The 15607-nt window shown below is 34.9% G+C and overlaps 1 protein-coding gene and 2 long non-coding RNA genes across 3 annotated transcripts; 2 read left to right on the top strand and 1 right to left on the bottom strand.

The window, feature by feature from the left end:
- The first annotated feature begins 6 nt into the window (after window positions 1-6).
- LOC128234576 (uncharacterized) lies at window positions 7-1224 on the top strand. The gene is made up of 4 exons (XR_008260973.1): window positions 7-66; window positions 353-372; window positions 590-669; window positions 1091-1224. It is a non-coding gene; the product is annotated as an uncharacterized LOC128234576 (long non-coding RNA).
- Window positions 1225-1749: 525 nt separating this feature from the next.
- Window positions 1750-3642, top strand: LOC128234578 (uncharacterized). The gene is made up of 3 exons (XR_008260974.1): window positions 1750-1790; window positions 2475-2542; window positions 2875-3642. It is a non-coding gene; the product is annotated as an uncharacterized LOC128234578 (long non-coding RNA).
- Window positions 3643-3813: 171 nt separating this feature from the next.
- LOC128235836 (solute carrier organic anion transporter family member 4C1-like) lies at window positions 3814-14926 on the bottom strand. The gene is made up of 12 exons (XM_052950630.1): window positions 14523-14926; window positions 13344-13476; window positions 12258-12403; window positions 11433-11603; window positions 11080-11182; window positions 10083-10204; window positions 6586-6846; window positions 5577-5778; window positions 5057-5192; window positions 4667-4839; window positions 4292-4356; window positions 3814-3981 (listed from the first exon to the last, which is right to left on the bottom strand). Exons 1-12 carry the CDS (start codon window positions 14731-14733, stop codon window positions 3956-3958), a joined length of 1749 nt encoding a protein of 582 aa, XP_052806590.1. The 5' UTR covers window positions 14734-14926; the 3' UTR covers window positions 3814-3955.
- Window positions 14927-15607: the final 681 nt, after the last annotated feature.

Below are 15607 nucleotides of genomic sequence, written 5' to 3'. Positions count from 1 at the left end.
GTTTTCAGCAAAGCTACAATATATAAACGAGAATAATACTATACAGTTGGCCCAACTTCAGCCGCCGTAAGTATTCCAATATTAAAATCGAAGGTGAATTAACAATTATGCCTGCATTAGTTAAGAGGAACTAATATTAATTCAAGAACATTTTAAATGTGAACATTACTTTAACAAATGTCTTAAAAAGAATGAAATGTGTCTGGTGTGGTCGGTTTGTGCTTTGCACACCGCCTGTCGTGTATTCGAGATCCATCACGTCACATTCTCTAGGCCTATTGATAAGACACCATATGCTGTTTTAGAATATATCCAAACAGATGAACTGTTAATATCTTAAAATCATTTTCAGGCCAGTGGCAGAAAGAGATGGTAAGTATAAACTATTACGGGATAATCCTTTTTGTAAAAACGATTTATTTTGAGTTGGTATTTAAGTAGTACGATACACATTTAAATGTATATGTAAGCTGAACCTCACAGTTCATGCCTGATAACTTTTATTTCGATGCGAGTGCAAGGTCATTAAGTTCGCCATTTATGTAACATTTACATATATCAATAAACGGACTCTTCCTCTATGATATAGACGTAACACATGCACATACTGGCATTGCTGAATATGCTGTCATCCACCGGACACGCAGGGATCAAGAAAACGTTGCTCTGGTAAAACAGCATTCTTTAGTTACACTTTAAAGTGAAATTAACGCAATAGCTGTGTATCAAATTATAAGTAAAGACAACTTAGTGTGTTGTTTAAAAAAACATTTTACTGCTGGCTGGTTTTACGAACGATCTAAGACATGTTACTATTTTCACGCTTCATGTAATCCGTTTAGTCGCTTATGATGACAATTCTATCAAATAGCTGAAAAGTAATTGCTTAGTCTGCTACTCGACTGCATTTCGACTCTTAGTTGCCAAGGGGTGTAAATCTTACTTGGTTAGTAAAGCATACTGGTAGTATATCGACTATATCAAGCAAAACATAAGTTTTAAACATACTATTAGATGCCCCAATATCAGGTAAGTTTTTGTCAAAATATCTTTACGGTATGCGAACGTCTTTTCAATTTTATTTTTACAGCCTTCTAGCCAATACATGCCTTCATGTGATGCTATGAATGAGAGTTTCGAAAATGCAGCGACTGAAAGTACAGTGCACTTAGAACAACCATCAAACAAGAATGGTGATTCAGTGGAAACAGGTCCTGATGTACGGTAGGTATATGACGGCTTAGATCAAATGTCGTGGATTTTTCAGACATGTTTCTGATTACCAAAAGACCTTATTTTGTACAGGTGTTTGTTTTCTTTTACTGAATGTCGGAGTAACCAAAGCACGAGTTTATAAGTACGTAAAGTCTGTGTAAAATAAAAATAAAAATAAGGGATACTATTTAAAAAAAAAAATATTTGTCAGATGAACGCATTGGTATCTTGTTAATGACTACTTAAGTACTTGTATCGAACATGTATTTTTCATAACTATTACGTGTGTTGTGCTTAATTCAAATTTACCGCACATTTGTACCTTGACAAAACAGTTTTCGTTATTACTGTAATTAAAATGACTCTGTAAGACTTAATGTAATACATAACATTTTTTTTTTTATTTACTTTCTACTTATATTTATGGATAAAACAGTGTGTGAACTCTCGTTTCTTTCAATTTTGTTTTATGGTACGATTATAAGGTATGATATATTTGTAGCAAATAAATAACAAAATCACTTAACGAATATGTTTCAGTCGATGTCAAAGCAAAGAATATGTTTATACAACAGGTATTTTATACACTTTTGTAGCTAAAATTATAAGTTTGATTTACACACAATGCGACACGACTTTACAGCCTTAATCTGGACAAATATACTTAATGATTTTATCAATGAAAATGAATTGTGTCTAGGTTATATCCTGGTGGACCATAAAAGGCTCACTTATTGTATCAATGAGCATGCATTGTTTCAATGCTCTGTCCTGGTGAACCGCAAAAGGCGTACTGATTATATCAAGGATTTACTTCAGACGGACCGTTAAAAGCGTAATTATTGTATCAATTAAAATGCGTCGTTTTAATTTAATACCTTTGACAAACCGTAAAAGACTGAATAAATGTGAAAATGCATTGTTTCAAGGTTCCCTTTGACGGACCGTAAAAGGCTTAAAGATTTAATCAGTGAAATCAATTCTTTGAAGTTCCTACCTTTGACAATCAAATTATATGTAAAAAAGTAATTCGCGAGATTTACAATAAAACCATCGTAAACACCCCTTGTTGTAGCGTTTTTGATAGTTTAATGACGTTGCAGTTAATAGTGACGTCTTACGTTTTCTTATCAATTTTTTACATTGAATTTCAAAGGCATGGACCCACCACCCTTCTGATATTTTTGTAATCTTAAAATATTGATTACACGAAAATATATCCATTTGTTAGAAAGAGTTGTTGTATTATTTAATTTAAGACAACGAAAACGACGATGGTATTTCTATGCAGAAACAAGCAATGAACCCAGACGCACTAAATGCTGAGGTAAATTATGATTGTCGAAATGCTTGATCCTTCGCGTGCATGTAAAACAGTAGTTAAAAACACCCATTCGAATCAGCTTTATTGAATTCAATTCTTTATGTCCTTAAGAATAATTAGGTTATCAATAATTGTCATCAAACAAACGCAGCTTTTAATATAACACTATAGTAAAACCACTCTCATGTGTTATCTTAATTCAAGGTATAGCTTTAGCTTTGATTCGAAAGATAGTTTGTGTTGGTTAGAATGAATGTAAAGACAGTTAATTACTTTATTAATTGATTTGAATTATAACTGATCTTCATTATGCTGCATCTTTATTATCTTACCAGGGCCCAAAGCGTTCCACCGATGAGCTAGTGTACGCTGATGTCGATGTCGAGCACTTGAACAAATGTCGTGTAGGAATTCGTGCGTGCAATGACGACGAGTTGACGGAGTATTCTGACATTGTATTTGGTACAACTTGTGGTGTTAAACCTGACACATCCAATGAAACTGTGTATACCACTTGAGTTGAAGTGTTTTCAACAATAATCTTTTGCAAGGGATGGATTCAGTTCCCTTTGGGATGATATGTTTGTTTTGTGTATATTGCAAATACGCTTAATTGTTGTTATTATTTGTGTTCTTATCATTGATATAATATTTAGCGTGCGGGATATCTTTATGATGTGATTGTATGTGTTTCTATTTCTGGGTACCTATTTTACAAAAATGTATCTTCTTTCTGTTTGTATTAGTATGCTTCAATACGTTATAATTCTCAAGCATTTCAAAGACATATACAAATCTGATTAATACAGTTCTGTTTGATCAAATTTCTTCATATTGAGAACATTTTAAGAGATATTGGATATAACTGGGACTTTGTTTGTATGTATGCATTACTTTGTTTTAACAACTGACTTTTGATGGGCGTTACTAATTGTAGCCAGAAGCTAATTTTATTGCGAAAAGAAATGGAATACAATTTGGTGCCCAATATGTGGTGGTCATTTTACAAGTGAAGTGTACATGTAGATTCTCTGAGTATGTATATGATTTGTTATGTATAAAACGCATTGAACATATACCAATTTATTGAAGTAGTACTTGGCTTTTTTTCATCCTCGCATCTATGTTTTAAATTGTCCTTTGTAAAATGTCTGATGACATCTGCATGTCCTTCTGAGAGGAAGCGTTTTGCAAAGTTTGAACATTTACTGCGTTGTGTTCGTTTGTAGATTCTCCAGCTTTCGGAGGCTTATAAAACCACAATGCATAAAAGAAAAACACAAATGAAAATAGTTTGCCTATAAAATACAGGAGGAAGTAATTGCGAAGTATAATGTCATCGTCGTAAACCCAACATGATGTGTTTTCTCCACATTCTGTCCGCCAAATGAGACAGCTTGCATCCGTTGCCCTGCCTTACACCACCCCGCCGGGTATGGTCCCTGTAAACAGAAAAGGCAAATGAACATAAACATAATGGCGATTATACTTGTGTTATTCATGTGTTCTTGAAGTGTTATGTAGTTCTTGTTTGGCATTTGTTTGGCTTTCTTCCTTGAACCATTAAACAGGAAAAAATTTAAGTGCTGAGCTAATGGGCTTGTGTGTGTGGTTTCCATTGTTTCTTAATACTGACAATATGGTATAAAAACAGTATACTGTAAAACAGATATCGTCTAACAATAAAGCGCCACAACTGAAAGGACTTGAACATGTTTATAATAAGGAAGAGCAATTGCACTAATAAAATACCTAGAAGTCGAATGAAAAATCGATTGGTTCCGCACATGATGGATTTATGATTTTCATGAATTGATCTGCAATAGAAAAATAACTACAAATCATGACAATTGTTTTTAACTGTAACCGCGTCCAATTTCAAATATGATATGAGGCACAGCTTATAGAATTAAAACATTTCAGGACAGTCCTCTCCCTTGATCAATTTAGTTTTTTGCAACTCGTTAAAATTCATCTACACAAAGTATTTATTAATCACAATTATAACATAGAACGAGCCAATTATATCCTTTAAACAGACGTGCAACTGTAGAATTCCTAATGCTTTAAATGCTGCTATGTTTAGACAGGCAACACGCATATTATTTATTATTTTAATTTGTTCACCTAAGAACTGCCTGTTCCGCCGGTACATCCGCGGCCGCAGTAAAGAAAATACCTAACAACATTAGTGCTAGGAAAGGATAGAGGAGTGGACAGTTGGAGTCACATGAGCCCTGTGCCACATTTGACATGGTCCCATTGTCTTTGGTTGGTACACACGAGCAGTTCGAGTATTCCTGAAAAAAGAAAATACAAACGTTAAAGATTCAATAGAAACACGAGGTTTAGCAAAAATGACGTCACTTTCTCGTTCATTGGCACAAACATCGAAGGCCAATAAACAAACATAGCGATAATCATGAATTAAGCACAAATAATAGCACATGAAAGGTCTTATTTTTTACTACAGTTGTTAACACATTACTTAAAATCAGTAATTCAGGAATTCCATACCATATCCTGTTCTATCCTGCAGCCAGCAAAGCAAGGAGAAATATATTGGACATTAAAATCATAACATAAAACTTCAAACTTGGCCGTTGTGCAGGAACAGTCGGCATTACATGAACTTTGTAAGGCGCCAAACGGCCTAAAAGAAAACAAATACGTTGTGTATTCGATGCCCTTTAGGTTTGTGTTGGGACGAAAGTGAGTGTCAATACTCCTTGAAATATCAAAGCCCCCATTGAACTTCTGTTTTGCTGACCATTCATAGAACGTGACCACAAAATATAATAATATATACGTTGGCATTTCTTTACAATGAATACAATGGACAATGACCGAGAACTGGATACAGGAAAATATTTCAAAGTGTAAAACTCGAGAATGTATCATAGTTGCAGTTTTAACAATTGCAGTCATATAACCGATCATGCCAAAAAACTTCCTTAAACAGTAGCAAATCCCCAACTTGATAAAATATGATATAAAACTAAGAAATAAACCATAGACAAACTGTTCTAGGAATTACTCAGCATTGTCCAGATAACTCGAATGTAGGCCGGCGAGATTTGTTTGTCCACAAGACATCCAGAAAACACCAGAGCACAGAATTCCTAAGAAGCAAACTATGAGTGAAGTACGTAACATTCCTGCAACACGTAGGCGGAGACATCGGCAAATAAAACCGCCAAATGATATACCACCGGCGAGGCCAACAACAGCTATTGCTCCTGCAAATAATGATTTGTTGCACATAACTGATTCTTTTCACCACTGGTTCATATGTACTGAACTGAAAGCCCGTGTTCACATTATCTGGGTTTTAATATTAAATTCCATGCGTAACAAATAAACCGTAAATTGTTTTACTTATATATGAATAAATAAAATTTAATTTATTGCCTAAGAAATAAATTTATTTATGATACTTTCAAGGGATATAACTCGTTACGTAATAAATTATTAGTACCGAGTTTACAATTTTGATAGTATTACTTAACCGTCTCATCTTGCGGATAACACAACGCAATAATTTCACAGATAACTTATGCTAACCTGACTTACGCTTCTTTCTTAGGCAATAAATTAAAGTTTATGAGTACTCTCTTAAAAGTATGAGTTGAGTTCATTTGTTTCGAGTAATTGACAAACCAGGATGGAAATTGAAAAAAAAATGTCATTTATTCACATTAAATGACTTATATCGTTACAAACGAACAATATACATGGCCGAAACAAAGTTAGAGGTAAATAAAACGCCATTAGAAACCCCAATCTCGACTCATTCGCTATAAGAGAGTGACAATGTGGACATGATGTGGAATAAATAAATACAATATTTTTATTTTAGTCGTAAACAAATTATGAAGACAAGAAGAATTGTCAAAATATGGATTCATTTTGACTGGCATTTCTCAAATGATAAAGTTCCATTATTCTAATGCGTCTGGCCAAAACGATGGTAACGTTGTAGTTTGTGTATGATTAATACAATAGTTATATGCACCATGGACGAAAAGATATGAAAAATGTCTGACCAAACATAATTCCTGCTCTTGAAGACGATACCCGAAACATCGTTTGCAAGAACTTTGCACCAAAAGACCCCACTCCACCCAGAACAAATCCTTCCGTAATTCCTGCTAATGTCGTAAACAAAAATGGCGGGTTCTTGAACAATCCGAGGTAAATCTTTGGTAATGCTTTGAGCGGTGGTCTTTGAGGCTCAGTGATTTCAAATGCGTCAAGAGTTCCTTTATGTAGTTGATTTTCACGGTTTTCACGTACTGATTTAGCAGCTGAAACAAAATCTGTTATAAGTAAATACAACAGGTTACGTGATTTTGGATGTCTTCAGCTACAATAAGTCTTGCGAAGGAAAGAGTGTCGTTTCCATTTGTTGGAGGTGTTGTGTCTCAAACACTGACAATCAGAGCTTTATGATACGACCACAGTTTACCTATTATCGAAAAGGTTTTGTTTTTTTTAATTTTAATTATTGTTAGAAGTTTGTCTTGTAGTCCTTTGTATCTCTTAGCTACAATTTGCTTTTGTTGTTAACGTTAATACCTCAACATGAATCTTTTAAGAAGATAAGGTCACATTTGTATAAAAGTATGCTTTAATTGAACATTAAACACGGGATGCATAAATACCTTGAACGTTATCACACTTTATTTGAACATGTGACTTCGTTTTGTCCGAACCAATATATTAATATATGAGGAGAGAAAACCATTAGCCATTCGTGAATCATCGGTCAATTATTTTGAAACTTCTTAAATTATTCTTGTATTTTTAAACGTCAACTCAAACGAAAAAAATAAATAAAATTACCATGATGACAGCTTAACACAAATGGTCGTTACGAAATGATCCGGATATATGTTTGGACAACAATTCATGTCTTAAATTATGAAAATAAAGGTCAGGAGAATCATATCAATATGTTAGCGTACATTTATATTTGGGATTTAAATTTTGTCGTATTTCACAGTGTCTTTATGATAGAATCGCAATTTACAGCCGTATTGAAGCTCCACTAACAAAGCTCACCAATCAGATTAAATTCATAAACCCAAAACATCAATCCAGCCATATTCACGAAACCTAATAAAGCGATGGATGGGAACGAAATTGAAGCACACAACAATTAACATAGCGTATCGGTTCATAGTGACCGTCTTATGTTTGATATGTTGTGACGTCAAAGCGGCATGTCATCGTCTCATATGCATACAATCCGGGACACTGTTTTTCTGCGTTCGAAAGGAAAACGCGTTTTGGACAATTTTCGTCTTACACATTTTCCAACGAAACGAATACTGGTTGCATCGTTTAGATCTTAAGTCACCCGAGAGCAGGTTGTTTTCCAATATCCAACGAAGAACTTGAATTGGTCTTTTTTTCCATCGTACGAATATTTTTCACTCATCATCAATCCACTGCGGTCGTATCATAAAGCCACTGTGGCCGCATGATCAATCCACTGTAGTCGTATCATCAATCAACTCTGGTCGTATCATCAACTGTGTTAATATCATCAATCAACTGTGTTTGTATATGCGATCTGATGTGGTTCTATCATCAATCAACTGTGGTCGTATCATCAATCCACTGTAGTCGTGTCATCAATCTACTGTGGTCGTATCATCAATCCAATGTGGTCGTATTATCAATCCAATGAGGTTGTATCATCACTCAACTGCGATCGTATCATCAATCCACTTTGGTTGTATCATTAATCCACTGTGGTCGTATCATTGAGCCAGTGTGGTCGTATCATCAAGCCACTGTGGTTGTATCATCAATCCACCATGGTCGTATCATCAAGCCACAGTGGTCGTATCATCAACCAAATGTGGTAGTATCATCAAGCCACTGTGGTCGTATCATCAATTCAATGTGGTCAATCCAATGTTGTCGTATAATCAAGCCACTATGGTCATATCATCAATCCAATTTGGTCGTATCATTTAGCCACTGTGGTCGTTTCATCAATCCTCTGTGGTCGTATCATCATTCGACTGTGGTTGTATCATTAATCAACTGTAGTCATATCATCAAGAAACTGTAGTCGTATCATCAAGTCACTCAAGTCGTATCATAAAGCCACTGTGGTCGTATCATCATTCAACTGTGGTCATAGCATCAATCCTTTGTGTTCGTATCATCAATCCTCTGTTGTCGTATCATCATTTAACTGTAGTCGTATCATCAAGCAACTGTAGTCGTATCATAAAGCGACTGTGGTCGTATCATAAAGCCACTGTGGTCGTATCATCAATCAACTGTGGTCGTATCATCAATCAACTGTGGTCGTATCATCAATCTTCTGTGGTCGTATCATCAATCCTCTGTTGTCGTAACATCATTCAACTGTAGTCGTATCATCATGCAACTGTAGTCGTATCATAAAGCCACTGTGGTTGTGTCATCAAGCCTCTGTGGTCGTATCATCAATCAACTGTGGTCGTATCATAAAGCCACTATGGTCGTTTCATCAATCAACTGTGGTCGTCTCATAAAGCCACTGTGGTCGTATCATCAATCAACTGTGGTCGTATCATCAATCAACTGTGGTCGTATCAAAAAGCCACTGTAGTCGTATCATTAATCAACTGTGGTCGTATCATCAATCAACTGTGGTCGTATCATCAAGCAACTGTAGTCGTATCATAAAGCGACTGTGGTCGTATCATAAAGCCACTGTGGTCGTATCATCAATCAACTGTGGTCGTATCATCAATCAACTGTGGTCGTATCATCAATCTTCTGTGGTCGTATCATCATCATCTGTTGTCGTAACATCATTCAACTGTAGTCGTATCATCATGCAACTGTAGTCGTATCATAAAACCACTGTGGTTGTGTCATCAAGCCTCTGTGGTCGTTTCATCAATCAACTGTGGTCGTATCATCAATCAACTGTGGTCGTATCATCAATCAACTGTGGTCGTATCATCAATCAACTGTGGTCGTATCATCAATCAACTGTGGTCGTATCATCAATCAACTGTGGTCGTATCATAAAGCCACTGTGGTTGTATCATCAATCCACTGTGGTCGTAACATCAATCGATGTGGTCGTATCATCAATCAACTGTGGTCGTATCATAAAGCCACTGTGGTCGTATCATCAATCAACTGTGGTCGTATCATCAATCAACTGTGGTCGTATCATCAATCAACTGTGGTCGTATCATCAATCAACTGTGGTCGTATCATCAATCAACTGTGGTCGTATCATAAAGCCACTGTGGTCGTATCATTAATAAACTGTTGTCGTATCATTAATCAACTGTGGTCGTATCATCAATCCACTGTAGTCGTATCATCAAGCAACTGTAGTCGTATAATAAAGCCACTGTGGTCGTATAACAAAGCCACTGTGGTCGTATCATCAATCAACTGTAGTCGTATAATAAAGCCACGGTGGTCGAATGGCTTAAAAGCATTTTTTGTCGAAAGGTAGTCGAGCAACTTAATTTTAAGTAAAAAGCAATACAGTTGATGACAAAAACAATACACTCACATGGAAGTTCCGCCCCGAAACATGATATGGCTAAAGCACCGACAAACAGCATTCCCGCCGACAGAAGAGGGCCAATCCACCAGGCCCCCACCCAGCGCGAATCCAACGGAGAAAGCGTTATCCTGTAATAAAGGTTATTTGCAAAAGGTATACGTTGCTATCATTGCTTTTAACTGTCATACGCTCTTTTACATTGGTACATCTGAGAAAGAGTAGGTGACACTAGCGGATATACGCTACAAGTTTATAGCCACACCACGCGTATATAAAGTATATAAGTTTCAACAGATCCAATTTGTTTAATTAAATATGTTGCCAAAAATATCTATATAACTTAAACTACACTTGACATTCTTCTTAAAACTAGATAACAGCGTATTTGCTTTTACTGGAAATCCACTACATAAAATGTTTACTCATCGTTTCACAACTAGCACTTGCTGTATTTACTTTGTCAATAGAATTATAATATACTATTTCATGTCACCCCCTTGAAACCAGCATGAGAAAAAATCAATTTGATAACAGGGGTAATAAGCCAATATTAAAAACGTCGTATTTTCGAAAAACATCGCTTTGAAATATAGTGATGGTGTTATCAGAATGTAAGTTGATAAAATGAACTCGGTCAACCATAACCTTGGTTGCCTACTTATGTGTTGTCGAAATATAACCCAAAATAACTTACGACACCCCGTATATATTATCATATTATCTCAAAGGATGATACCTTGACTTGTCAACAGCATTATTCAATGGTATAGCATGTATATAAAACAGAATAAGATTTTATAGTGAGCTGTAAGCGTATTGCTTCGTATTGAATACTTTTACCAAAGAAGAAAAACCGTAAAGTAATGAAGGAGACCTATCACATCATCGCGCATCTCGTCAGGTCATCCCTTTTCCTATATGAACACAGGTAGCCACGACGTCGTATTTTACACTTACGTTATTATACCGTAAGAACTATTTTTTTCATTTAGAAGCATCTTACTTTTCAGGGTCAACGACATCAACGTCTACATACGAACTGAGAAAAAGTCCCCCTATTACAAAGCCTATTCCAGGTCCAAACGCCGCAAACCCAAAATACATGCCTAAAATACAGAACATAATGCACAGGTTAAAAGCAGGAGAGCTAACACTTAGTTGGCTCTTCGTCCAGATTTTAGTCAGGTGAGATAACATTTAAATTAACTTTACTAAACTTTAACATTAAATACATACAGGTTTTTGCAATATGTTACAGTTTTGAATTTCTGAAGCTTTTGTAAAAATAAATAAATTTTACTTTTAAAATCATTATATAGGAGCATTTTAGACATGATGCACTATCATTGGTCTTACCCATATAAAATGGCGATGACACCGACGATACACCGTCATCAATATAGGCGGTCCCCACAGAATATAAGGTAGCGCCGCCTATACCAAACAACACGTTACTGAGAACAAACACGCCCAAGTAACGTTGTAAGCCTGACGGTTCGCATAATGCCGTGGAAGTTTCATTGGTACCTGTGTAATCAATGTATTTTTTTGATGAGTCATGGTTTATTTGTTATCTGTAATTATGTCTGATTAGCCGCGCAATGAACGAATGCATTTTGCCTGGAAGCTTTAAAATAAACTGCAAAAATGTCAGGATACCAAGTTTAATTTGAAAGAAATAAACATAAAATACGGTATTTCTACCTTATGAGAGTATAGTAGACCACAATAAATCTTTTAGCATTCACAAATCATTTAATAGTATTGTGTTTTCGGCTATTAAATACACGGTTACAATCTTGTTTTTAGTAATATATATTTTCCATAAATGCATTTTAGTTAGATGCTAAAGGTTTACCACTCAAAGCTTATGTTTGTAATATTGATTATAAATAAATACGAGTATCACTTTAAAGAAATGTTATAATGAATTGTTTTATCGAGAGGAACACAAAACAAGCCTATAAAAACGTAAGAATATTGAAACTCTTATATACGAATAATTGTTCGCTCCCCATTGTAATGCAGACTATATCATCTTTAAATGGGATCGTGTAATACTCAAAAATATTCATTGTTTAATAAATCTATACATTTCTATTGATCTACATTAAAGTGTCAAATAGTTCTGGCATTCTACTCAGATCCCAAACCTTACCAGTATGAAAACGAGTTTCAAACCTGTTTGACAAATGGAAGTATCGCTCTCTCCCCATTCGTAACGTCCGGTTGTGAAGTGTGGAATGGCGAGCACAACTGATCCCAACAGGAGAAAGACAGTGCCCATTGTTAGCAGCCTTGGTTTGTAACGTCCACTTCCGAAATAACTGGAATGAAGGCATATCAATTAAAATTAGAAAGTAGTATTCATGTAAAAATGCTCTACATGCCATTGTTAAATAAAACAACGCAGAACAATAACCATCTTTCCAAGAAAATACTTTTTTTGCGGAACCAATCAGATTAAAACGAAGCAAACATTACGCAGACGCTCTTAAAATAAATGCAATTCATCTTATTGATATTGGAGTTACCGCCGTAAAAGATAAACAACACCATGTAGAGTTCAAATGCCAACGGTCTTGTACAACTCAATATCTCAAAAATAAGCTACTGTACATTGACTTCTCAGATTAAACAGCAAATAAGGACGTCCTAACACAAGTCAGTTACTATAAAGAGGAACTGGCAGTTCGTATTAACCCAAATTTAAGGACAAAATTATATTGTTGTTGTTTTGTTGTTGTTTTTTTATAATACTGATTTTGCATTGTTTTGAATAAAACAGTTTTACGCGAACGACACGAAAACTTAGAAAGGTAACAGATAATAAGATCACTATGATATTGTTTATCTTTATGTCATAAATGTTTTGTTTTTATTATTAATATACAATTTATCGGCTTGATTTTATTTCAATTGTGTTTATTATACTATATGTTTTGCCATTTTACAGAGAAGTCCAAACTCAATATGCATTTGCTTTTTAAAGGTCAGATCTAACTATGGTATAGTGCTCTGGCCTTTAAATAAGACATTATTTATGAACCATAAATGGTTCACATGACCTCACAAGCTATCTAGGTATTGATAACAATTGGGCAATTGTGTTTGTATAAGTGCTACTTTAGTGCTTTTAATTCATTTTTGTTTATCTAACTCGCCGAAACCTTTTTATTAATGTTAGAAATTTCGTTTTCATAACAAATGTGATATAATACACAATAATAAATAGTAAACCGCTTTAAATTTGCTAAGTTGCCTAACCTAACAAATAACCCAACTATTGCCGCGGTGAAATCATATGCCGACAGCGTGTATGCCACCTGGGTACTTTGTAGCTGGAAACGTCTTTCTAGTGTAGATACAATCACATTCATTACGCCGTTGACAACAAAACCTGAAACAAAGGGAGACAACGTTTAAACGCTAGAGTAAAGTTTAGTTTACTTGCGAACGATGGTTATACATTCTATTTTCAACATGCTTGGTATGATTCGCTTCACTTATGTTTACACTATTCTCTAACCATACAGATAAACATATCATTAATGATGGTTGTGCTATACTTTGTGCCTGTGTTTTGAAAGTGTAGTGGAAGTTTTACTAACTTACTTCAAAAAGCTCTGGTTTCAAAATCACTTTTTTGTTTCCCCATTTACATAGAGTATCTTTGTAATTCTATGAAAGCGTAAGAGAGGTCTGCCCTTAGCACAATTGCTTGAAATGGTCACTTCTAGTAATTGCTACTTTTATTAGGCTATGCATTACTAACAAGGACATAAAACTAGATGATGGACACGGCTTTCAAGATCAGTAACATACTAACCATTTCCTTAATATTTCTTCCGCAATCTTTGTTTTGATCTATCATTAAATTAGTTTCTAAACAGCTACTCAAGTGCAGTGAAATTATTTTATTCAAGTTAAACGCCTCTCTCATTAAAAATGTGTTTTTTAATTGAGTTTAAGATTGCCATAAAATATAATAGTTTTCCAAATAGCCGAAATAAGTTACACGGTTACCGAGAGGAAATTGTGCTTGTAAGAATGAATATGGGTACGCTCATATAGAAATAAATACCTCGTAGCAATGATTTTGTCACACTAAAATTATCGGACAAATAAAAGTGTGTTTATCACTGAATGACTCTATTCTGAATTTCCAGCTCTATAGGCAATATTTCAGACAATCTAGCACCGATCTCTTTCTTTCAACTGATTCACATTAGCAATTTGTTCACATCGACAGGTGTTTTAACCGTCCATTAAACTGAACATTTCCAAGTCTTGATAGACCATTTTTATACATGACTTAATATGTATAAATTTTGACAACCATCGTGAAAGAAGCTCAATTTATATCGGTTAACTTTTCATATACGCGTTTTGGTTGAATTGAAACTGTAATCAAATTTTTCATTTTCTAAACCCATCTACTATCACCTTGTGTGAATACGACGAAGCACATAACAGTCAGCATGATCTTGGCGTTGTTAAAATATTGCAGGAATCCTGGTCTACATCGTCCGAAGCCGCACTTGACATCCAGATTCTGTGCGTCAACTATTGTTGAAACTCCTGTGTGTTTACCTTTTTCTTCTGATAAAACATTCTCCACATTATACTTTGATTTTGAAGACTTTATGTTATCCATTGTATTTGTGAAAATCGATATATCACTTAGAAAGTAGGTAAACACAAATATTTTATTTTTGTATCAACTTTTGATAATACAGGTTGAAAAGGACGTATCATTGATGCTGAGAATAACACCTTGTTTAAGTCCACGTTGATGTATGCTTCACTTGAATTATTTAGTTTATCATGAATTGAATCACAAGCGTTGATACAAGTTACTAAGTCTAGTTTACAACTACTTGATCAGAGGCAGGCCAGGCGTATAACTGATTTTGTAAAAGTATGAAAGTAAATACAGCTTTTCCTTATTTGTTTTCTTGAAGACCCGTGAACCGTGCATAAAGTTCGCTTTAATTTTAAAGCTGCACTCTCACATATTTACAGTTTTGACATTCTTTTTAGTTTTGTCTCAAATCAGCTGATTTTGGTATAAATGCATTCATAAAAGATAACTCGCAAAAGAACATATTTCAATCGTTTGGAAAACTGCTGGAAATTTTTATTTTTTCTTAAAGCGTTAGTAACGCTTTAAGCCATTTAATATCAATTCTCGAATGTAAATAAAAAACACGATCTGATCTTTTGTCAGCAATCTTGTATCACTGGTTCCCAGACATTTACGCACAAATTGGCTCATTCCGCAACAAAAATAAAATTAAAATAATGTTGTCAAAACGATCAGTCAGTTAGAGTGCAGCTTTAAGACGCGTTAGCAGTATACCATTTTAGATATTTTTCATTCATGCCCTACCAAATATACGAGGGTTTCACATCAAAGGATTTCTACATCAATGAACTGAGGAAATGTATCAAGGTCAGATACTTTTTACCACTTAGGATGATCCGTTTCACCATACAAAAGCAATGAAAGCTGTTCTCATTGATAAGAG

This window comes from Mya arenaria, chromosome 5 (assembly GCF_026914265.1).
Source record: "Mya arenaria isolate MELC-2E11 chromosome 5, ASM2691426v1".
NCBI classification, from domain to species: Eukaryota; Metazoa; Mollusca; class Bivalvia; order Myida; family Myidae; genus Mya; species Mya arenaria.
This window is presented reverse-complemented; position numbering and strand designations above follow the sequence as displayed.

What these genes read in the sequence shown, in the direction of transcription:
- LOC128235836 (XM_052950630.1), bottom strand. Translation starts at nt 14,733, where the DNA reads ATGGATAACATAAAGTCTTCAAAATCAAAGTATAATGTGGAGAATGTT. An exon ending in GTCATCGCCATTTTATATGG is followed by an intron (nt 11,183 to 11,432) that starts GTAAGACCAATG and finishes TCTGTATTTTAG; the next exon opens with GCATGTATTTTGGGTTTGCG. An exon ending in GCGGAACAGGCAGTTCTTAG is followed by an intron (nt 4,357 to 4,666) that starts GTGAACAAATTA and finishes TTTCTATTGCAG; the next exon opens with ATCAATTCATGAAAATCATA.